Genomic DNA, 22,672 nt, shown 5'->3' on the forward strand with positions numbered 1-22,672 from the left:
AACTAAGCAGTTGCTGATTGGTTATGGTTTAGTATTTGGATTTCAATCATGGCATATAGAGGCCTCTGTTCTGCCACGTGGAGTTGAGATATCTGTTGGGTGAGATTTTCTTAGAGTTTCAGATTTGCAGCCACTGAATAGTTTTCTATAGTAAGTCATCCGTCTAATTTTATCTGATAATATTTAATTTTAAAATTTATCATCTAAAATATTTTTCTAATTATAAATTATTTTATTATAAGTAAAAGAAATTCTATATTATAATTAATAATATATTTTGGATAAACTAAAAGTAAAAAAAATAATATCACGTGAAATGAATAGAGTAAAAGAATCTTTCACAAATGTACCGGTTTTACAGGACCGAACAATATTCCAACTCAGCAAATGAAAATTATTTTATGTGGGTGTTAATTAGGGGTGTTTATAATTTGGATAAAAATTAATTTAAATTGATTTAATTTGGATTTTGATTTGATTTGATTTTGGATAGTTAAAAACTGATAGTATTGGATTTGATTATGATTTTGTGCGAAAATATTCGAAGAAATAATCAAACTGAACCAACAAGTTATATACATAAATTTTATTATTGTACGTACATAATTTTATATTCATAAAACAATTTTAAAGATTTTTAATATGTTTCATCAAAATTTATTTATAAAAAAAATCCAAGGTGAGAACATTTTTCTTATTGATTTCATGTATATGAGTGTTTATTGAAATTTCTTGTGGAACTGAAAATGTCATTGTTTTGTTCCTTCTAATGCCAAAATAGTAAATTTTAAAGTTTTATTCAGTAAATTCAATGATCGAAAGTTCTGTAATAACATATTCTAACTATTTTTTCATTTGAATGAATTGTTACTTTTTTCACATTTTGAATGATTGCTTTCTTTTATTTTTATGTATGAATAATAACCGAATATCCGAATCAAATCAAACCAAAACCAAAAATGAACAAACCGACAAATGCACATTATAATTGATTTGATTTTAACCTATAACCGATCCAAACGAGCCGTGAACACTCCTGGTGTTAATATTGAAGGGCACAAATGAATCAATATAATACTAACGGCTATAATTTTTGGGACAAAAATCGAACAGAGTTTTTTTAAAAAATAAAAATTAAGTGAACAGATTAATAAAACCCTCTTAAATCGTCGTTATTTTTCGATTCTCGCATCTATATTATTGGGTGGTATTCACGACTCATATCAAGTGTGAATAACCTTTTTTTATTTCAAGAAGTGCTCTCCTTTGCCGTAACAATATATAAACAACACACAATCCAACATAAAATGCACTGTTTTCTTTCGAAAGAATCAGTATAACTCTCTGAAACTCATATGCCTAACTAATAGTTGTGACTTGTGATCATCAAAGCCAAAAAAACATCAGTTTTTTTAAAAAGAAATCATAAAGCACATGTTAACTAAATTTACAAGGCAAAATCTCCCCTGCTTGGTGACTTAGAACTCTTAAAAGAACCCAATGTTCCGGCACTGCTCATCAATCATTCTAAACAAACTTTGTTTGACACCACCACGCACTCACCATACATTGATTTAACTTCAACGAGCACTGATAAAGAAATATGACTGCCATATGCAATTTCATCCATCGGCGTTAAAGAACTGCGTGCAGATCAAGGTGCTCATGCTCAAGCGGCTAAAGAAACTATACGGCTTCCCACAATCATCAGAATACTAGGGCAATTACTCCATTGGGGTAGGTCCCTCCTCTTCCACAATACTAATGGTATCGGAATGAACACTTCCTAGCATAACTGATGTGAGCATTAACTTGCCAGCATCAGGATAATCCTTGTGCTGCATCAGTATTGTTTCCACAGAGGATCCCATGTTCTTTAAAGTCACTTGCTCAGAATTTTCTAGCCTCAGCGGCAGCACTTCCTGGAAATTGCCCTCAAAAGTTTCAGCTTTGAGGCCATAGCACCTGCTGGAAGCCTGGAAAAGAATGGTGTCTTTTAGAATGCTCAAAGTCTCCTCATCACCCCACCCCTCATCTACTGATGCTTGATACAGCCTCTCCCAGTCGTCCTGATTGGAGGCATTTCTCCAGCAGTCCTCCAAGAGGCTTGCATTAGACTTGATAAAAGAGGAGCTGGTCCATGCAAAAATGTCAAAAACTCTCAACGAAAGCTCCCTATCCTGAGTTTTAAGGCACAATTCAATAAGGTCCACTGGAGGAAGAAGCTGCTGGCTTATATTTTGCGTTTCATCGTCCGGAAGGAGTTTCATTATTTCTTCCTGCGAGTGAAGTAAAATTGACAATAAGAGACGCCTGCACATACGCACACACATACAAAGAACAAGTGATCAAGCACAACGGATATGGATAATAGAGGGGCACCCAAAGGGTGTGGCTTAGTGTTCAATAAATTGGGTAGAAACCTTGGAGGCCACGACTCAAATTCCAACACAGACCAAAACAATATTAAGTGATTTCTTTCCCATTTGCCTAAGTCTTTGGTAGGCAAAATTATCTGGTGCATGTGCTAATGAGAGGCTATGTTGCTAGGTGTGTGACGGATTCTACAGAAGTGTATATTGAAGAATCCGACATGGGTGCTGCATCATTTTTGACAAGTGCAAGTAACATAGGTGAGAGGTACCAGGTAATCGATGGAATAGTTGAGGTGTGCGCAAACTGCCCGAACAACACCATACTTTGAAAAGAACATAGCTAACAGAGATGGAAAGAACAGGAGGATATTCATCTATCAGAGGTCCCTCACCACAACAACCAACTGGACCAGTAAAAGAAAATAACAGAAAACAACAGTAACAAAAATGGAAAGTGGGGCACTGACTGGTTGCATTTGCCTGGATGGGGCACTAAATTTGGCTTGTTCAGCCACAGAACTAAAACAAACCTCTCATTTCCTATTAGCTTTTCATATCTTTCTTCTAGAAAAGCTGTCTCTGGCTGAGAACAGCCTAACAGTAATATATCACATTTTCATATCAAGAGATAGATGGACCATATTAAGGGTAACAACCCACAAGATAGCAAGGTAGAATTTGATAATCTCTGCTAGTATTAAGGCTAATGTCCTAATAACTTGTATGTTTATCATTGTACATCTTCTCTTCACCGACTTATACTGAGGTGACACAGAAATCCTCAGCTCCAATAACCGAATAAGCAAAAAACTAAAATGATACCTGCAAGTACAGAATCTTTAAATCAGCCTCTATGCGCTTCACCTTTGATTCAAAATTAGCACTTCTTCCTATCAAGAGATGAAGTAAACATAAGTTGTCACCAGTAAGAAGCATAAAAGCAATATGAAAATGATAAACTGAAACATGAAATTTGCTAAATTCTAAAGGTCCAAAGTCCAAAAGATGTGGAAAAATGAACAAGATGAAGATTCAATAAGCTCAAATAATTATAACAAATCTGGAATCAACTGATATAATGAGAATAAATCAGCCATTTTTACTATTTGAAAATTTTAATCTAACTTCATAAAAAAAAATTCTCTAAATTTCTTGATTTAAATAGTTAAAGGAAAGAATACCCGCCAATGCAGCTACTTTCGAGAGATTCAAAAGCCGCCTTCTTTCCACCAAACTTGTTTTTATGGTGGTGCCAAATGAGCTGGTTTCACTATCCATAGCGGAGCTATCATTTGGTGAAAGAGACAAAACATGTAGAGTTTCAGAAGCTTCAGAAAATTTATGAAGAAATATTTCATGAAGCCAAAGGAGATCCTGATGATGTTTCAAAAATATTGCTAGGTCTTCCTGAAATTCCTCCCCAAGTCTCATAAGCTTAGAGAACTGTCTGCTGTCATACAGTTGTTGAAACACAAAGTAACTAAAGCCTCGTTTAGGTCCCATGCTGTCATGCTGCACATGAAAAGGCTTTTTAAACAGAAGTAGGCAAACAGCTAAAGAAGCATGTGATCTACAATCAGCTTTCACTAAGACAAACAAGAACAAGCAAAACACACACAGAACAGATAAATATTTACCATAAGATTTTTAAGTAGGTCAGTATTATTGAGATCACAGCATATACTCCATAGAGTTTTGTAACCTTCGTGTCTTTTTGCAAGAGACAACAAGGCTGAGGAAAGCTTTCCAAAAATCTCAAACTTTTGCTCCTCAGCTGCTTCACCTAAATCCTGCATGGATGAATATGTTTGAGCAAAAAAATGACTGGGATAAGACTCTATGCCATATTCCTTTTCAAGAATATCTTATTCTTAGGTGAATCCTTTTATTACATATACAGAAACTAACGAACAAGTCCAGGGAAGAAAAAAAGGACCTACTGCATTTTCTCTCTCTTTTTTTTTTCTCTCTCTTTTTTTTTTCTCTTTTTTTTTTTGGCTGAGATATCTTCAGGTACATAAATCAAACCTTCCAAGAGAAATGAATAAGAGGTAAGGAGAGATCAACCTGCAGTTTGCCTTCAACTAAATCTTTCACTTGCTGATAAAGACATTTCAAGAGGTCATCTCTTCTATTACAGTACTCATCTAACAGACTTTTGTGTCCTTCTCCACGCTCAACTTTCGCACAGATAGCACCAGAATATGCTTCCAAAAGTACATCAGATAGAACTTCAAGGTGTGAATGAAAATCTAATTTGATGGTATCATCCAGGGAATTATTTTCCTTCACCAGTTGAAGCATAAAATATGCAAGGCTCCAGAGCCCGTTCCGCACCTTTTCTTGACAAGTCCATGGTGTCAAGCCCTCAGACGGTGGATACCAGAGGTGATTTTCATTTCTACAAGTCATGGCTGTGCGAAGCAAAGTCACACAGGCACTGGAGAGTTCACATGCTTTTTGGAATATAACAGAAACTGTCATCTTTTCACTGATAATGTAATTGAGGTCTCTCTCTAAGCAATAAAAAAATTCGTCAAGGTCTGAGACCTTACTGTAGAAAACTTCAGCATTGTCCCTATCCATCAAAAGAACTGTTCTTCGGCGAGCTCTTTCGCCTACCAATTGGATGACATCCCAGAGGGAACTAGAAATCGACATCTCAGTAGTTGAATAAGAGCCAGCTCCTGAGGCACGGTTCTGATTGAGCACGTTCTGCAACTCCCTCAATTGGATCATGCCAGCAAGTTTTTCACCATGTTCCATGATAATATGCAAAGCATGCCCTGTCACAGATTGTAAAACTCTTAGGCCCATAGTTTCTAAGAGAAAAAAATGCATTAGCATATAAGGAGCACAGAAAAGCATGTGGACAATATGCTTTTGCAGTCATTAACTTATGCTGTTGCAGTAAAATGATTTTAAGATAAGCAAATAGCATCCTGGCAATAACTACTTATTTATCATAGTAAGGACTGTAATCGATCATCTAATTAGACCATTCAAGGAATATTGGAAGCTAGATAGTCTGACTTGCTTCAGCAGAACCTGTGATCTCCAATGGTACCGATGGCAACGGGACAAGTTTGACCATATGCGGAGCAGGGCAGGACTGGCTGATACATCTTTTTGAATATCTAATTTGCTGGTGAAGCTACTGGGCATAGAAATGTTGCTACACTTGAGGTAACTTAAATCTACTGATTTATACCCTTCATTTCTTTGTGCATTACATATAATGTTTTATTTTGCTATATATACAGATTTTATCCTCTAAATCTTCTCAACTAGTCTTTTGAACATGTATTTGTGAGCCATGAAGCATTAACTAATCTTTTGATTGTAAATGTTTTTTTCTGTTGAACTTAACCAAGGACTAACTATTGGTAAGAATAATAAAGTGGATATTATCTTAATATGTGTATCAGTGTGTATATAGTTCCAGAAAAATTACTTTCGTCTAACCAAATACACTTAGTTCAACCACACTTGGAGCCTAAGAGGAAGAAGCAAATATAATATGGCAAAGAGGTCATACTCTGTCTAGAACATAGTTCTTCATGGCACTTGGATAAAGCCAGGAATTGAAGGTATCTTTTATGCTTTTTCTGCTTCTCCAAAAGTTGTGAGGACATGACAGACGAAGTCACAATCTCAGCACCTCTGGTGGTTGTCCAATGTTTTGCAAGGGTATCCACAATTGATTTGCTTGTCCTTGCAAAAACATTTGTTTCGCCCTCTCTTTCAAATGCCCCTGACGTCTTCAATTTATCGAAAGCACCATCCGCATGCCCAGATAAAAGAAAATCATGGAAAAGCTGATTTAGTAAAGCTTCAGATTCTTCATCTTGAGCATTTCGACGTGCAATTCCAGTTAGCCCAGGCCGTTGCTTATCTCCAGCATCCCATGCTTCTGAAGTCGCCCTTCTTGGAGCAACATTACCTGAAAAAGATAAATTTTTCCTCTCTTCCAGAGATGACCTCTCATTAGAGCTTCCTTTACGTGACAAACTTCTCTCCGGTGGTTCAACTCCACCAAGTAAAACTGCCCTCTCAGGTATAGCCCAAACTCCAGCTTTTTCAGTTAGAACAGCCCAAGCGCCATCCTCGCCATCATCTGAAGGGAAAACTGATGCATCAAGAACCCTTCCAGCATCATATGGAAGATCAAATTGATAAAGACGAGTAGAATTTCTCCAGTAATGCGAGACGGTTGCAGTGCCATCACCAGAAAGTATGATCACTGAACCGGCTGGCTTACCCCCAACCTTCAGTCTCATAGAGAATAAAAACTCTTCATCCTCAAGTCTAGCTTTAGGAATTATCACTTGGATAGGAGCCTTTTTCTCTAAAATCCTTTCATGTGGCGGCACAGATTCTGAGGAGACATTCACTCCAGATTTATATTGCATGGTTAGAAGTGAATACTCAGTGTAGCTTGAACTGGTGATCCGATCCTTGCAAAAAATTGCAATGAGAATAGTAATAACCTTGCCATCATTATCAATCTGCAAATCCAGAGGCCAAATACGCTTCTGCCCTGCCAGATCCTTCTGGATACCCAGATCACCATCAGTGCCAACGATTTCATGAGTCCAGATCTTAGAAACATGGAAAGAGGGAGAAAGTTCAATAGCAAAACATTGTATTTCATGATCTGTCAATAAAAGAAACTGTCTGTTGGACTTGTCCAAAGAATGGGAACAAGACTGCCAAACCAGTGACCTACGGTAACCCCTTCCTCCAAAGAACTGTCCATCATTTCCATGAGAGTTCTTACTAAACATGTCCTCATACATCTTTTTGCGCTGAATACAACTGGGGCTGCAGACAAATTGCCAAAGTTCGCCATTAGAACTACAGGCAAGAGCAACAGAGACATGATTGTGATGAACCTTAGGGACCGCACAAGCAATCAAACAGTTGAGAGAATTTGAACGAGTAACAACGCTCCCAGGTTTATTCTGCTGTCGCAACTTGGTTGGGGTGCCCTTCACATCAGAAGAAGAAGAACTCACCTCAGACTCCTCGGGAAAACTTACTACTGGTTCATTCCGAGTTGCAGAGTAGATATCTGGCCAGTACACGAGATTTCGAGTTCTCCGATTACAGGCAACAATACCAGCAGAACTGCATTGTTGGGAAACTTTATTGGTATTCCTATCCCAATTGATGAGACAAACAAACCAATCATTAATATATTTTCCAGTATCTTCATTTCCAGACATTGTCGGAGGAAGATCAAGTACAATGCAGTTCCTCGAAGCTGCAGGTGATAAGAAACTCCAAACAAAGAGTTTGTTGCCACATATAACCCACGCCAAGGAAGTTTCCTTATCCATTCCCCCAGAGATGGACGCATTACCTTAACAAAAGCAAATTTGTCATCTCAAAATCAATAAATCAATAATAACACTTCAGGGTAGCAGGCATTCAAAGCACTGGAATATTGAAAAGTGGGACAAACTAAGAAAAACTATTTTCTGAAAGCGGGGTACTGATAAAAAAGTGAAATCAAACAAGATAGGTTATCAGCTCATTCACTAACCAGGAGCATGTTTCTGAAGCAAAACGTCCTGTTCATCGCGTAGGACTTGAGGGAACTCTCCAACATAGACAGGTTGAATTGGATCAGTCTCTTCTCCTTTATCACTCTTCTTCGCAGGCGGGATTCTACGACAATTAACAACAAACACTATCTTAATCAGTTTTTATTCAAATATACTTCTACAACTTACATCCCTTCATTAACAATCAACTAACCACAACCACCCTCACAATAAATGTGCAGGTCCAACCACACATTTGTTTCCCAGTAAGAAAGCTCAATACAAATACATATGCAACATTTGACACTGTAATCTTCTAATTTAGTGAGATAAACATGCCAAGTTGAAACTGAGCGAAATTGCATCATATAAAAGAAAACACAATAACTAAGTAAAAAATGAAAACAAGCAAAAGCATTCAACTAACTATAGAACTACATAATGCACTCCATAGTACCACCAGGATAATTACATAACCATTTCACGGTCCAGAGTACATCTAAAGTCTAAACTAGAAGCGCAGATAAACATCAAGATTAGCTCAATTTATTGAAACATAAGCACAATGTAAAGTAAATTTGAATGTGTGTGTCTTACCTAGCGAGAACAGAAAGACGGGAAGCCCAGGGAGCAGGAGTACCAGTATTAGGGCGATTAGGTATAGGAGAATTATCATCAAGCGGCTTTCTATTCTCGGTGAAGGGCGTCACCGGTGAACCAGTAGTAGGTTTATCCCGGCCACTCTTACGAGCATTGAAATTTGATCTCCTTGTTCCCGGAGAGAACATTTGGGTTAACGGAATGAGAAGTAGGGTTTAAAGTGGTTTGAGTATAAAAATGGCGTATTAATGCTCGCAAGGTTCTCTAATGGCGAACTTCACTAGTAAGAAGAAGAGATTAGAAACTTAAAAGCAAAATCTGAAGAGAGTTTCAGGTTTTTGAAAAATATGGCAGCGGTTAGGGTGCTGCTGTGCTCTTTTTTCTCCGATGGTCTTTTTTTTTCTTTACTTCTCTTTTTTACATTTTACCTCTTCTTTTTTTTTTTTTCATTTTGAAAGGGGAATATGAAGAGCTTTGTTTTTTTTTTTTTTTGTTTTATTAGGCATATAATTAGAGCCTGTTTGACTCAGCTTAAAAGCTGGTTTTTGACTTATTTAGCTGTTTGGCAATACTCAAAACAGCTTATTTTAAGTTTAAAAAAATTATTTTAAGCCAAAAGTTAAAAGTTGGGGTAGGGGTGCTTTTTATTTTTAGCTTATAAGCTGTTTTAAGTTGATCACATTTTTATCTTTTTGTGCTTAATATTTTTGTACAATCTCCAAATTACCCATATAACCCTAACATTTCTTTCTTCCATTTTTCCCTTTTCACGTTTGATATAACAACTTCAGCACTTTTATCCAAACGAATAACTGCTTATTTTAAAAATAAGTTTCAGCACTTTTAAAAGTACTTTTTTAAAGCTACTTTTATTAAGTCCATCCAAACGGGCCCTTAGAGCCTGTTTGGCTTAGCTTAAAAGCTGGTCAAACTGACTTAAAAGCTAGTTTTTGACTTATTTAGCTGTTTGGCAATATTCAAAACAACTTATTTTAAGTTTAAAAAAACTTAATTTAAGCCAAAATTAAAAGCTGGGGTAGGGCTGCTTTTTTTTCCAGCTTATAAGTTGTTTTAAGTTGACCATACTTTTACCTTTTTGCCCTTAATATTTTTATACAATCTCCAAATTACCTATATAACCCTAACATCTCTTTCTTCTATTTTTCCCTTTTCACGTGTGGAACATAGACAATTACTATTACTAATGAATGAAAATAAAATAAATCTTAAATCTTTCAAGTGATCTATTCAAATTATATATTATTAAAATGTAAAATAAGTTGCACATATAACTTAAATAAAAATTTATATTCCTCTTATAAATAATTTGTGATAATAAAGAAATATATGAATGATAGACAATTATTATTACCTATGGATGAAACTAAAATAAAATCTTAAATCGTTCTTTAATCTATTCAAATTATATATATATTTAAAATCTATAATAAGTTTATGTTCTTCTTATAAATAATTTGTGATGAGAAAGAAATATGTGAGTGATAGCAAAATATAATTATTTATGGCTGTAAAATATAAATTAATTAACTTTTATTATGTTAACAACTTTTAAGGGTATTTCAGACATTTTAACTTCAGCACTTTTATCCAAACACATAACTGCTTATTTTAAAAATAAGTTTCAATATTTTCAAAAGTATTTTTTTAAAACTGCTTTTATTAAGCCCATCCAAACGGGCCCTTAGTTAAGTGGTGAAGTGAATTTATTATTTTGGCTTGTTTTTGCTGCCTATTCTGGCTTTGTGGGTTCGAATTCAAGTAGCAACCTATTTTTACCTTATTTTGGCTTCTTGTTGCTGCTTATTCTTTCAACAGACTGTAATATTATTTTTTAATTTTCATGTCTTATTTTTCTTGTTGACGTAGAGTTGAATTTCATTTAGTTATTTATATTTGATTCGATCCGTTCAAATGTGACTCAATGGCTTAAATTTGAATATTACTAAAGTACTTATTTATTTTTTTGAGTCCCTTAATGAAAATTCTGACTTCGCCACAATGTCTAACTTGACATGTTATATCTTTTAGTCTAAACTGACTTGTGACAAATTTAGATATGAGACATAACAGGTGAATATACAATAACTTATTTTATTATCAAATAAGAAAATTGAACATATTTATAACTTTTTGTTATGGATTATATTGTATCACTTGCATTTAGAAAAATATTAGTGCAAGAATTTTTAGCTAAATTTGGACAAATCAAAATCGGCTTAATTATCAAATAGGGGGGCTAATGACCCTGCCCCCTGCAAGCTTTACTTGGCTAAAATGAGAGAATCAAAGTGGGTTTATGATTATGCAAGCCTGAAACTTTGGTGGTGGACGTCATTTGGAATGGATCCTACAACTTAATTTTACTTAATTTGAAGAAACTTATTAATTCTGAATATAGCAACGATTATTAAACTGAGAACTCTTTATTGATTTTATGGGTCATTCTTGGTTGGTTGAATGATTTGTCTGGTTAATTTCGTTAATAAATGAGATCTCATTCTGCTAAGTATATATACATTCACTGTCATTTTTTTAGAGGTGCTACGACCTTTTAGATCATGAAACTTTAAGATCATAACAAGTTTGCTATATCCTTAAATATTTTGGATCACATACAATCTAGACGGATATATTCAATGAATTTGTAATCTTGACTGATAAAATGAAATAATTTTTTTAAAATTTTATCATGATAAAATAAATCATTACAATTATTAATTTTTAATAAAAAATTCTTAGTAAACGCAAACATATGCCATAATCCAATCCCTAACTTAGACCAATTTTTTCTTAAATATCAATGAATATTCTCAAATAAATCTTTATGCATATGTATCGAGTGTTATGCATAAAAAAAACCCATAATGCTTGCTAGTTTCTCTATTGGTGAAACTTAAATATAGAATTTTTCACTAGTAAGAAATTAGAAATTTAAAAAAAGACTTTTAAATTCTTCAAAAATATGATAACGATTTGGATATTTTTGTTTCTTTGTGTGGTTTTTTATTCATTTTTATTTTTTGCATTTTACCCTTTCTTTATTTTGAAAGGAGATTGTGAAGTGCTTTGTTTTTTAATTAGATATAATTAAAGATGGTAAATAATCAACTCAATAAATTGTAACTTGTTGAATTCGTTTAAAATTTAACAAAGCAGTAATAGTTGTATTTATTGATGAATTAATCCTGCTATATTCCGCTAGTTTAAGTTGACTCATGACAAAAGTTAAAATGATCGGTAAATATACATCTTATTCTATTTGTCAGTTCAAAATATTTATACCTTTTTATTTTATATTGTACTACTTATATTTTAAAAAATATACTTAATAGGCAAATAAATAATTTTGAATTAATTTGAACATCTAAAAATAGGCTCAAGTATTAAGTTGGTAGGTTAATAATCAGTCCAAATTTTACTTAACTAAAATGGGTGGATCAAATGGATTTGAGAGAGTACAGTAGCAAGGTTGAAACTTAAAGAATTGATGGAAGGTGACCATCAGAGTGCGTTTTGTGACTTAATATGAAGAAATTATATTATATTCAAATATAATTAGAATTGATAGATTGAAGCTCGTTTTTATCATTATTAAAAATAAAAATAGAGTAACATGCAGTAACTAAAATAGAGTGTTTTTAAAAATTTATAAATTTATTGAATTTAATTTTATTGTATTATTGTAGGTACCATCTGTCAAATGAGAAGTACTCAATAGTCAATACATAACTCAGCTCAAAATTCACAAAATTATGAATTACACCATTTATTTTTAGTGAAAATATATGGTTTAATGACAATTGTCTTTATTTATTCTTAATTCTAATTTCTAAAAAATTGAGAAAAATCAGGTGATCAGTGATCACCTAAACCGTCCGTATAAAGAGGCTTTATTTTAAACTTCAATTGGATCAATTGCCGCCATAACTCCATGACCTTCACCTGCTCCGATACCAAAACCATTACCGCCATTTTCACCTCCGCCGCCGCCTCCGCCGCCGCCGCCTCCGCTGCCTCCATCGCTACCTGATCCATTACCATAGCCACCTCCTGTTCCCCAGCCAGATGCACCATCTCCTCCTCCGCCGCCACCACCACCACTGCCGCCTCCTTCGCTGTCTGATCCTCTACCAGAGCCACCTCCAATTCCCCAACCATATGCACCATTCTTATTGCCTCCTCCGCCACCGCCTCCGCCTCCGCCTCCATCGCTACCTGATCCACTACCATAGCCAGCTCCCATCCCTCCACCAGATCCACCATTCTCTCCTCCTCCTCCTCCGCCTCCACCTCCACCACCACCGCCGCCTACAATACCTCCCATAATTTTGTCAAGTCCGCCAATGCCGGGGATGTCCATTGATGGAAACTGAAGAAGCTTCCTTGCATATGTCGCTTGCACGAGAACACACACAACAAACAAAAAAATCAACCTGCTACTCATCTTCCTATTTGCTGCTAACACTGCACCAGTAAGTACCACAGCCTCGTTAGTAAGTACTCGTACTATATGAAAAAAAAAAAAAAAGCAAAATTATAAGAATGGAATATATAATTGTGTAGAATTAATAACAAATTAAAGATGAGAATTGCTTCATACCTTCTCGTGTGTGTTTTAAGCTGAGCTAATTAGCACTTGGATGAATAATCTGTGATGTTTAGGACGATTTAAATACTATAGATTAGTGAGTGGTACGGTAACATACGTTGTTAATGAATGTAATTAATATCACATTTACGAAATGAAAACGCCACAAGCATTGTAGAGTTAAATGTGATTTAGAAGAGTTACGTTATGGTAATTAATTGCACATGTTCTTAGAAATTATCCCATAAGAGTTGGTTCTAAGCGACAAGAAGATCGTGACCTCTTGTAAATATGGCTCAATGGTTTGGGCTTAGTACTTTCATGTTGCAGGTCTCAAATTCGAAACTCCTTGTCAACAGAAGCAATGAATTTTCCTTTCGGATCAAGCTCGTTGCACGAAGCTTGCCTAGTACAAATTACCTTTGCGAGCTAGTGTAAAGGAGTGGAGCCAGGTTTTGAAAAGGAAATACAAAGTAAGACTCGATACATTAGATGGAATTGAACAATAGAAACCTAACATTTTATTAGTTAAACTGTATACGGAGATTATATAATGAAAAAACGTTATTATAACTAATTTTAATACAAAGCTCAACTTTCTTTAAACATCAAAGCTAAGACAATAAAATAATGATTCGATGTTTTTTTGAAAATGTAGAACTGTTTGGCATAAGGTGGACAGTGGCACTACAAAATAAACAAATTTCTATAATAACATCCAATCTGCACCAAAGTATTGGAGTATCAATTTTTGTTTCATTATCAATAGTGCAGGTTGAGATTTACATAAGTGTATCTCTTTGCTTCATTTAAGTATATATTCATTAAAACTAATTTAGAACAAAGACAGACTACAAAACTATGTATAAGAAATGCTTGGACAGGGGAGGGAGTTCTCCAAAGAAGAACCAACCAAAAAGAAAAAGCGAAAAATTATACGTAGCCTCTTAAGATACAACTTAAACATACATACACGAGGGCAATATCAGTGTCAAGGTTCCAGCTTCAGTGAAACCACTCTAGATTGCCTGTTACGCTTGGCCACCTTGGTAAATACTATAGAGAGACATGACGGTGCCCACCAAGGTTGGCGAACTTTTTGCTCTCCCTTCAAGCAAGCCACTACATGAAACGAGTTGAATCAATGCAAGTGTACTAAAGTAAAGTAAAAAATACATTAACATTATGGTCATCCTATATAGCAACAGAAGATTCACTGATGTTTTGTTTATCAATGGTTACTGGTAACAGTATCTTTTTGATTAACTAAGTCATGCTTGAGACAGTGAAACAGATAACAGATAAAATTAAGAAAGAGAGAGATGGAAGGGGTAGGGGACTAGATGCACCTTTTATCCTCCTGAGCTCCTTGCACAGTGTTATGAAGTCTCCCCATTTCATGTGACACCTTCTTATAAACCTTAGTATCTGTTCAGTCGTGAACATAGACATACCCTCCAAGTACTCCCCATTAACACCATTTTCTTTGAAAATTTGACGATAGCCACCAAGATTTATTTCTTCCAACCATAGACCAACATCCTGCCAGCAAAATTAGCAACATAAATCAGTCATTGAACAAGATATATTTCCTTCTCATGTTTTTTTTTTTGTTGAAAAAGATACACATCTCCTTTCTGTGTAGCATGCCATTGCCATCCCCAAACCACCGAAAAGAGCTGGGAAGAACTCTACAATTTCCTACTATTTTTAATTTATAGTTATTATTTGAGGGTGGATTAGGGGCAAGGAAGATCTTCATCAACAGAATCAGTGTGGATTAAAGCCCCAGGAAAGCAATTGTGAAGTGAATATCTGGCTCCATGTCTGATGAAGTCGTGGATAAAAAAAGCTAAATGTCAATACATGAAAGAGGACAAAGAAGCGTGCAAATCTTGCAATAGGAATAAAACACTTCTTTTCATGTGTTTGGGGTCCTTTGGTAGTTGGTTAGAGGTATGCAGATATTAGTAATACATTGATTAGTTATAAGGAATCTATATATTATTTTATGCAGGGTTTAGTTATATATCTTTTAGTTAAATATATAGCTTCCGTCATAACTTATACATGCAGATTTCTAAATAACAAACCAAACATGGTATTACTTATGTGGGATTTAATACATGAATAACTTAGCTCCTAACCAGCTACGAAATGACGCCTAATCACACCAACTTAGAGCATACTCGGTGTAGCTTGGTGCTAAAAATGATTTGAAAAACAAGGATAGTATCTACTCAAATAGTCAATTAGTCGGTTTCAGTTCTCAAGAAGATAATTAATCAGGCACTTCCAGAAATTGATGCTAGCCTACACATGTGCTTCCTCTTCAAAGAAGGATGAATTACTACGGATCTCTTTAGCTATTCATTGATGCTAACCCCTTTATCAAATGAGTGATCACTTTCCATTGTAACACAATCTGCTCATTAGACATTGTGGATATTGTATATGACACGCACATTCAAGGAGTTAAAAGCAAATTCATGGAATTCAAGCCAGATTCTATCATGCATCTGTCCTCTTTGAAGAATGATAAACTCCTATGAAACTATCCAGGTTACTTTCATACTTGAATTCAATTGTATGATTTTTTTGTCACTACTTGAAAGGTAAATAAGGGCTTCTGCATTGCAATCACCTGTAAGGTATATGTGAGAAACTTGATACCTGTAGGCTGTAGGTCAAAACAAGCTTGAAACTTTGGTAATCGCATTGTCAGGTATAGAATCCCTTCGAGAATGGCAAACTCCTACCTACCTCTTTAGGCTTCCACATATTTGAACTTAATCACAAGACTTCATGTCAATGCTTAAGAGGTAAATTACATGTCTACCTCACCCCTTTATTTACAAGGTATATTTATAAACATTATATCCCCGCTCGGGAGAATGACTAACTCCTAAGTCCTAACTACATTTCTTTAGCCTTCGGGGCCTAAATCTGATTGTCTGACTTCCATGTGGTGACCTGAGAGGTAAATAACGACAACTAAAGTTCATCTTTCCCAGTATAATTCACATTTCTTATGAAGCTTTACACCAAAAGACTTGCAACTTTGGCAGTCATGACATACATTATACTCCCTCTATCCAATATTAGCTGACCTTGGGATAATTTATGATTGCAATTTAGATGGTTATCCTAAGCTCTTGATCATCAGAACTTAACTATTACTCTATCCATCCCAATTAATACGGCAATCTTTCTATTTCAGGACATCCAAATACATTCAACGATTCTACTAGAATCCCTTCATCTAAATTTAGGACTATCATCTACTTTTGTCGCAATTATTAAGGTAAGAGCTTTAAATTTCAAAAGTACAGATAAATTAATATTTTGAAAAAATGGAACAATTTTTAGAATTAGTTTTCATTTTAGGGAAGGGGAAACATATTGGAACAATCCAACATAGAAAGAATGGTTAACTTGAGATGAAAATAGTAAAATAATATCATAAAATGCTCATAATTTTCAAAAAAAAGTGTTAGTTCATTTAACTGTTCAAGTTAACTTTTTCTATGTTATTTTCTCAACTAACTTTTCAACAACTATGTCAATATTATCTTCTACTGCTTCTAATACAACCTATGAATCAAATTAACCTTTTGAATTTCTTTCATAGTCTTATGGTGTAACATAAAGTAGGATGGAAGGAGTATTTTTGTTGTTTGAAAAATACTATAGAACTAGTCAATTTAACCACTAGAATCAACTTAAACCCTTGATGGTTGGCTGCAATGAGTTCACAAACAAAAAAGTGCTACAATTTCCAGAGGTGAGTGCTATACACACTCCACTTTTAGCTCTATATGCTCTCCTTCCATTTTCTCACTAAGAAATGAAGATAATCCATTAAATGCCTTAAATCTCATTTAAAATCTAATGGTCATATTTACAAGTATCTCACAAAAGCAAAATCTTAAAATTTATTTTATACGTTAAAAGGCTAGAATTTTCTCTGGTTATGATACTCAAATATGACTCTCACAATTTAAATTCAGAGACATGTGGTTCAGCAAATCACTTTTCGAGGTACCAACCTTAAAGGGGAAGTTGGCCGTTAAAGTAGCTCTTGTTAGTACAGAAAGAAAAAACAGCACCATGCTCATCTACTAATGCCTCCACCATCTAAAAGGGCAAAGTCCTCAACTTTTGCAGATGGCTAATAGTTGAGGCCCAGAGTCCAAGTAATGCTTTCAAGCTTAAATTCTAACTTACAACACATTAGTTTATTTCCACATATAGATATTTTAAATGTGAAAACTGATTCACAAAGTAGACTGAGGCATGTATGTAACTTTCCAGTAACTCATGGTTGAAAAACTATAAGTATATACCTTACAAAGAATACAAGTATATGGACTAAAAGTAGAAGGAAGATTTAATTTTTTATATTTCAATATGCTACAAAAATTAGGGAGAAACTGGAACAATATTACAATGCAATTATAATGAAAAAGATGATAAAATTGTGTCGAAATAAAGACAGCATGTGATCAATATTACTTATGTTATATCATATTGCTTTAGCTGGAAAAGACGTACAGGATATTCCATTATGATGACATCTCAGTCACTACAGCTGAGCGATTCAAGAAAGATAGTAGAATTAACAGATAAGACTTTAGCAAAAGAGCATCATAAAGCATCTTACATGCTACCCCAACCTCTAGACTATTTTTACCAGAAGAGGTAGAAGTACCATTAAAGCGACCCTATATGTTGAAGTCCAATGAGCTATTTCTTTAGAAGTACAAAACATAACTCTGTAAATCATCCCCAAGAAAAGATCCAAAGAGAACTATTTTCTCCAATCAACAAGTCACGACTATCTTCTATTTCATAAGACCATTACCAGGCCCTGCTCATTTGCTATCTTGAAGCGCACACAACCCAAAATGACTACATATTCTTGCATGCATCTCAATGTATTCCATAGCTACTGAAGACTAAAGAAGGATTAATATATAGCAAAGATTGCCGTATCTTAGCCAGGCAGCTAACCAGTATCTACAAGATGATAGCATTCTTGATGATCAGAATAAAAACTTTCTGGAGTATATTAGCCAGGCAGCTTACCAGCATCTATACAAGATAGCATTCTTGATGATCACAATCACATGTAAAGTCATTCTAACTCGCTGAACTGTCCTCCACCTCCTCCTAGGGGTCCTAGAGTAATCTTCTAATTTTACACGAGATACTGAGTATACTACTATAAAGTAGAGACCCAAAAGTATTGTATATCCTCCTGTTCATTCTATCATAAGACATTAAGAGAAAGACTCGAAATTGAAAAAAATCAGTAAAACTATCCAGCTAAGTAATCTTCATCACTTCAACTGATTATTCTATGCATTTGTTAAGATAAGAAATCCATGCACATTAGTAGACGGGCTTTTATTTCATGAAATAGTTGGCAACAACAATACTGCATGTGCTTGTACTTTATTAAGGATGTAATTGTTGATAAACTAGCTCCTACTGAGGTATATAGGATGTAGCCACCTGAGAAGTAGGTGCTTCTCAAAAATCTGAAAGAAATACCAACTGAGTCCAATGGAACCTATAGTTTGAAACTCCGTGCAGTATTTGTGCACCTGTCAGATGAATTCTTAGTTCTTAGTAATCGTGATGCAGAAGGCAACGGAATCTGGTAACAAGAAGATTGTTTTTCTGATGAGTTAGTAACAAGAAATTTGTTATCAGTTCATTCTCTAAATTGAAATCAGAATCTAAAACTGATATCTTCAACATGAAACCTTAAAAATGACGAACCATTTAAACACAATATCTGAATGTAGACATTACTATTGCACTCGACCACTTGTCATGTCTTAAAACAATTAATAATCCCCTCATTAGTTACACTTTCATACTTCATTCTCTATATGATAAACTGGACAATTATTCAAAAAGTAATCACTAGTTGCTTCACAAATCATTTTTAATAAAACTTCCTAGAAGAAAAAGCTCTGTTGTTGCAGTAGCAACACGTAAATCAAACTTAACTAGCAAATAAACAAGTATGCATATTTGTTTCAACTCATGTCTTGAAAGATCTCAAAGTTAGAAAAGGCATTGTCCACTTCTGGCACATAGTCAATATATTTTATTTTTTTTAATAGTTCACAAAGTCAATATAGTTGTTAATCTCAAAACTGAAATCTTCAAGCTTCAAAAGACTGATTCAGTTTTTCATGATCTTGTTATTATCATAATTAGCAAAAGAATAATTGGGGCTCAACTAGCCATATCAAGAAGCAGATTAATTCACTTCATTAAAAGCATTGCTCTAAGAATTCCATATCAGGATATGTAACAGTTGAGCTCTTACGACTTAAATTCCAAGACCATACTTCTCATCCATTTTTGAGATCACAATTCCATGCTTACAAAATGAGAGAATTCCATTTCGAATCCCTCTCGATTGCAATTTCCTCTTTGTGAAATCAACAAGCTTCATAACACTTACAATATCTTGTTTTTTTAATCATATGTAATGGTCAACACTTTCAACATGAAATATACAAATTTATATAATCTTATTTGTCTACTAGACCTTTTGTCATTACTTCTCATGATAAATTGAACCCTTGTTGCAAGAATTCCAAGTACATGACAGTAAAGAAATAAAGCTACACGTTGTCTTAAAATGAGATCCCTAATGGATATCACCTGGTCTTTGAAGTTCAAGTTCTTGACCCATATAAACTTCACCAAGCACTAGTAATTCCATTACTTTTTGCTTTATCATCTCCTTAATCTTAATAGAACCTCCAGCAATATTCAAGACTTCAGCAAGATTTTAAAAATATCATCCAGCTTAGAATGTTTCTTTGCAACAACTACAGGAGTTAATTGCAATTAATGAGCAAAGCAATATGCCAAATGAGTACCTTACAGAATCAACACTGGGAAGAGTTTCAGTGAAGTTTATCAAAAATTATTTTAGAAGCAAATTTTTATGATCAGTAAAAGATAATGCATTAAATGTTCAGCACCCAGAAGGTGTTGTGAGGAATTTACAAAGGGTGGCAACTTTGCATATTGTGTAATGAGCTCAAAAATTCTATGATGGCCTCTATCATTTGAAATTGCCATGTTACACCCAAAAAAAGCAATTGGGATAAACATTTGTACTTGGTATTGAATACAGATTCTAATCTATTTTCAGAAGTTCTTGCGTTCATTTCCTTCCAAATGGTCCACCATAGACCATACTGCTGAAGGAAGACCAAGAATTGGTGATGACTTTTTGGATAATTGTTTGTTTGTTATAAAGAGGATGAAGCATTTGAAAATGTGCATAATGTTATCATTGATTTTTTTCAAAACTTGACAAAAGTCATCAAGTGCAACTGCAATTGTAATCTATTATATCTTGAGTTTAAGTGGTTTGCTGCATTTTTAAAAAGCTGCAATATGTACTATATGGGATATCTAACTATTACTTCAAATTTTCCAGAACTCACATATTTTAAGAATCCAGAGCAGAATTACACGAAACGTGTAAACCCAAGGTTTTATTAAACAAATTCCAACAAATGGAGATGACAATAAGCCATAGTCATATAAATGGACTCACTAACAGAGTCCTATACTGAAAAACCTATTTTTTTACTTTTTTTTTTTTTTTTATGATTGTAGTGTCCAGATCAGCTTTTGCGCAACTCGACTATTCCATGAGATACTTGTCACCTCCTACCAGCAACAAGTACCACCTAACTCTATTTAGGACAGATGAGAGTGTTTTTAGTGAACAACCTATATACTTGCTTTCCAAATCAACAAGTGTTCTTTTTTCATAATCATGGCGTACGGACAGCACACACATTAGCAGAAGTTATCATATGCCTACAAAGTTCAACAGCAAGGTCAAAAATTGATAAACAGTACATTTTTTTTAACTGCTGACACCTCCCTCATCAGCATATTATCAAGAGAACTCATCAATACACACCAATCAAATAACATTCAACATCCAATAATCAAGAAAAAACCCTCATTACAAAATCATGACCTCAAAGCTACTCCCAAGATCTGGAATACTAATGAATCAAAAATTAAGAAAGAAACCCCATACCTCAACAGTCCAAATAAAGAAATCCAGAGGCTCTGGTGGCCTTTCTTTGCTCATAGAGTCAAACAGCAATTCCCAACCCAAAAAAAAAAGGGAGTAAAAAGAAGCTGAAGAGAAAATCAAGATTAGATCAAAAAAAAGATATTTTTTTTTCCATTCACAAGAGTAATTAACTACCAAACAAACACCCCCACACTGTTAGTAAACATACCTAATCAACTAGCTGTTTTGTTTTTCTTTTCAACTGTGCAAATTGGGAATTTTTTGGCTTTCTATGTTTGTTGCAGAGAGAATTGAGTGTGTGAGAGAGGAAAAAGAAAAAGTGGTAATTGTGTTAGAGAGTGATTTTATTGGTTTCCTTTTTCTTGAAAGTGTAGTGTCAGCTGTGCTTTTTGGTAACCACGTAGGCCCTACATATAGGCCCCGTTGACCATTATTAGCATTTGCTGAATATATGTGTGTTTATTTTATGTTTAGTTAATAATAATTTCTCTTTTTGTTTCCTACGCGATTTCTCCCACACATGTGCTGCCACGCGCAGTAATCGAAATTTTGATGAGAAAGGATCGTTTGATAATTGATTAGAGTTATGGAGATATTAGTATTTAGTATTGTATGAATTAGTTACGAGTGAATTTTAATATATTACTGAATGGAAAATATGGTAACGGAGAATTTCAAAGTCCTTATTTAAACTCTCAGTTACTCAATAATGTGTGTAATATTTTACCTTAACAAAACTTAAATAATAAACTATTAATATTAACTAAAAATTAAATATTAAAGTAATACTATCGCTAAAAAAAATTAAATTGTTTTCCTTATCCCACTCCACCTCCTCCTCCATTACCCCCTCCCCCATAAAAAAAATTGATTTTATTTTATTTTTTAAAAAAAAAACTACCCCATCTCGTGTAACCCTCCCATTCTAATTTTTTTAATATATTTTTCACGAAATAGTATAATAAACCCTTGTACTTGTACGTATTTGTATTGTGGATCCTTCTACTTAACTATTTATCAACTAAACCCTTGAACTCGATCAAAAAAAGATTTTTAAAACCCATCATGTGTGTATCACACTTTCCCTAGACTAGATGACACGTCAAATCCATATCACTTAAATTAATAACACGTCATATTTATTTTGTTAACTATTTTGAAAATCATTAATCAAAACATTAAATAAAAGATAATATAATTCTTTAGAGTAAATTTTTATTTCTCTCACCTTCCTCTAATTTTCCATCTCTCTCAACCAAAAGCCACCATGACCACCACTACCTACACTCTTATAGCCTCTTTTTGTTCCATTAAACTTGTCTTCATACATACACAAAAAAAAAAAAAAAAAAAGAGGAGGATTTCTTTCATTTAAATTTGTCTTCATACAAAAAAGAGTGACATTGAAAATGAAAGTCTTAAAAAGAAAATTTTGAATCTTAAA

General features: G+C 34.2%; 2 protein-coding genes across 2 annotated transcripts; both read right to left on the reverse strand.

Annotated features, from left to right (window-relative positions):
* Positions 1-1,298: 1,298 nt before the first annotated feature.
* LOC101253396 (nuclear pore complex protein NUP133) lies at positions 1,299-8,999 on the reverse strand. The gene is made up of 8 exons (XM_004243502.5): positions 8,522-8,999; positions 7,924-8,048; positions 5,914-7,740; positions 4,443-5,161; positions 4,013-4,165; positions 3,557-3,887; positions 3,198-3,265; positions 1,299-2,279 (listed from the first exon to the last, which is right to left on the reverse strand). Exons 1-8 carry the CDS (start codon positions 8,710-8,712, stop codon positions 1,725-1,727), a joined length of 3,969 nt encoding a protein of 1,322 aa, XP_004243550.1. The 5' UTR covers positions 8,713-8,999; the 3' UTR covers positions 1,299-1,724.
* Positions 9,000-13,869: 4,870 nt separating this feature from the next.
* LOC101253004 (uncharacterized) lies at positions 13,870-21,612 on the reverse strand. The gene is made up of 4 exons (XM_004243501.5): positions 21,437-21,612; positions 21,229-21,332; positions 14,483-14,675; positions 13,870-14,255 (listed from the first exon to the last, which is right to left on the reverse strand). The coding sequence occupies exons 2-4, from the start codon at positions 21,280-21,282 to the stop codon at positions 14,125-14,127; spliced, it is 378 nt and encodes a 125-aa protein (XP_004243549.1). The 5' UTR covers positions 21,283-21,332; positions 21,437-21,612; the 3' UTR covers positions 13,870-14,124.
* Between the last annotated feature and the right edge of the window lie 1,060 nt (positions 21,613-22,672).

Source organism: Solanum lycopersicum, chromosome 7 (assembly GCF_036512215.1).
Source record: "Solanum lycopersicum chromosome 7, SLM_r2.1".
Taxonomy (NCBI): domain Eukaryota; kingdom Viridiplantae; phylum Streptophyta; class Magnoliopsida; order Solanales; family Solanaceae; genus Solanum; species Solanum lycopersicum.

What these genes read in the sequence shown, in the direction of transcription:
- LOC101253396 (XM_004243502.5), bottom strand. Translation starts at nt 8,712, where the DNA reads ATGTTCTCTCCGGGAACAAGGAGATCAAATTTCAATGCTCGTAAGAGT. An exon ending in CGTCTTTCTGTTCTCGCTAG is followed by an intron (nt 8,049 to 8,521) that starts GTAAGACACACA and finishes TAATTGTCGTAG; the next exon opens with AATCCCGCCTGCGAAGAAGA. An exon ending in TAGTTGAAGGCAAACTGCAG is followed by an intron (nt 4,166 to 4,442) that starts GTTGATCTCTCC and finishes TCATCCATGCAG; the next exon opens with GATTTAGGTGAAGCAGCTGA.
- LOC101253004 (XM_004243501.5), bottom strand. Translation starts at nt 21,282, where the DNA reads ATGAGCAAAGAAAGGCCACCAGAGCCTCTGGATTTCTTTATTTGGACT. An exon ending in TCTTTATTTGGACTGTTGAG is followed by an intron (nt 14,676 to 21,228) that starts GTATGGGGTTTC and finishes TTTTGCTGGCAG; the next exon opens with GATGTTGGTCTATGGTTGGA. An exon ending in GGAGCTCAGGAGGATAAAAG is followed by an intron (nt 14,256 to 14,482) that starts GTGCATCTAGTC and finishes CGTTTCATGTAG; the next exon opens with TGGCTTGCTTGAAGGGAGAG.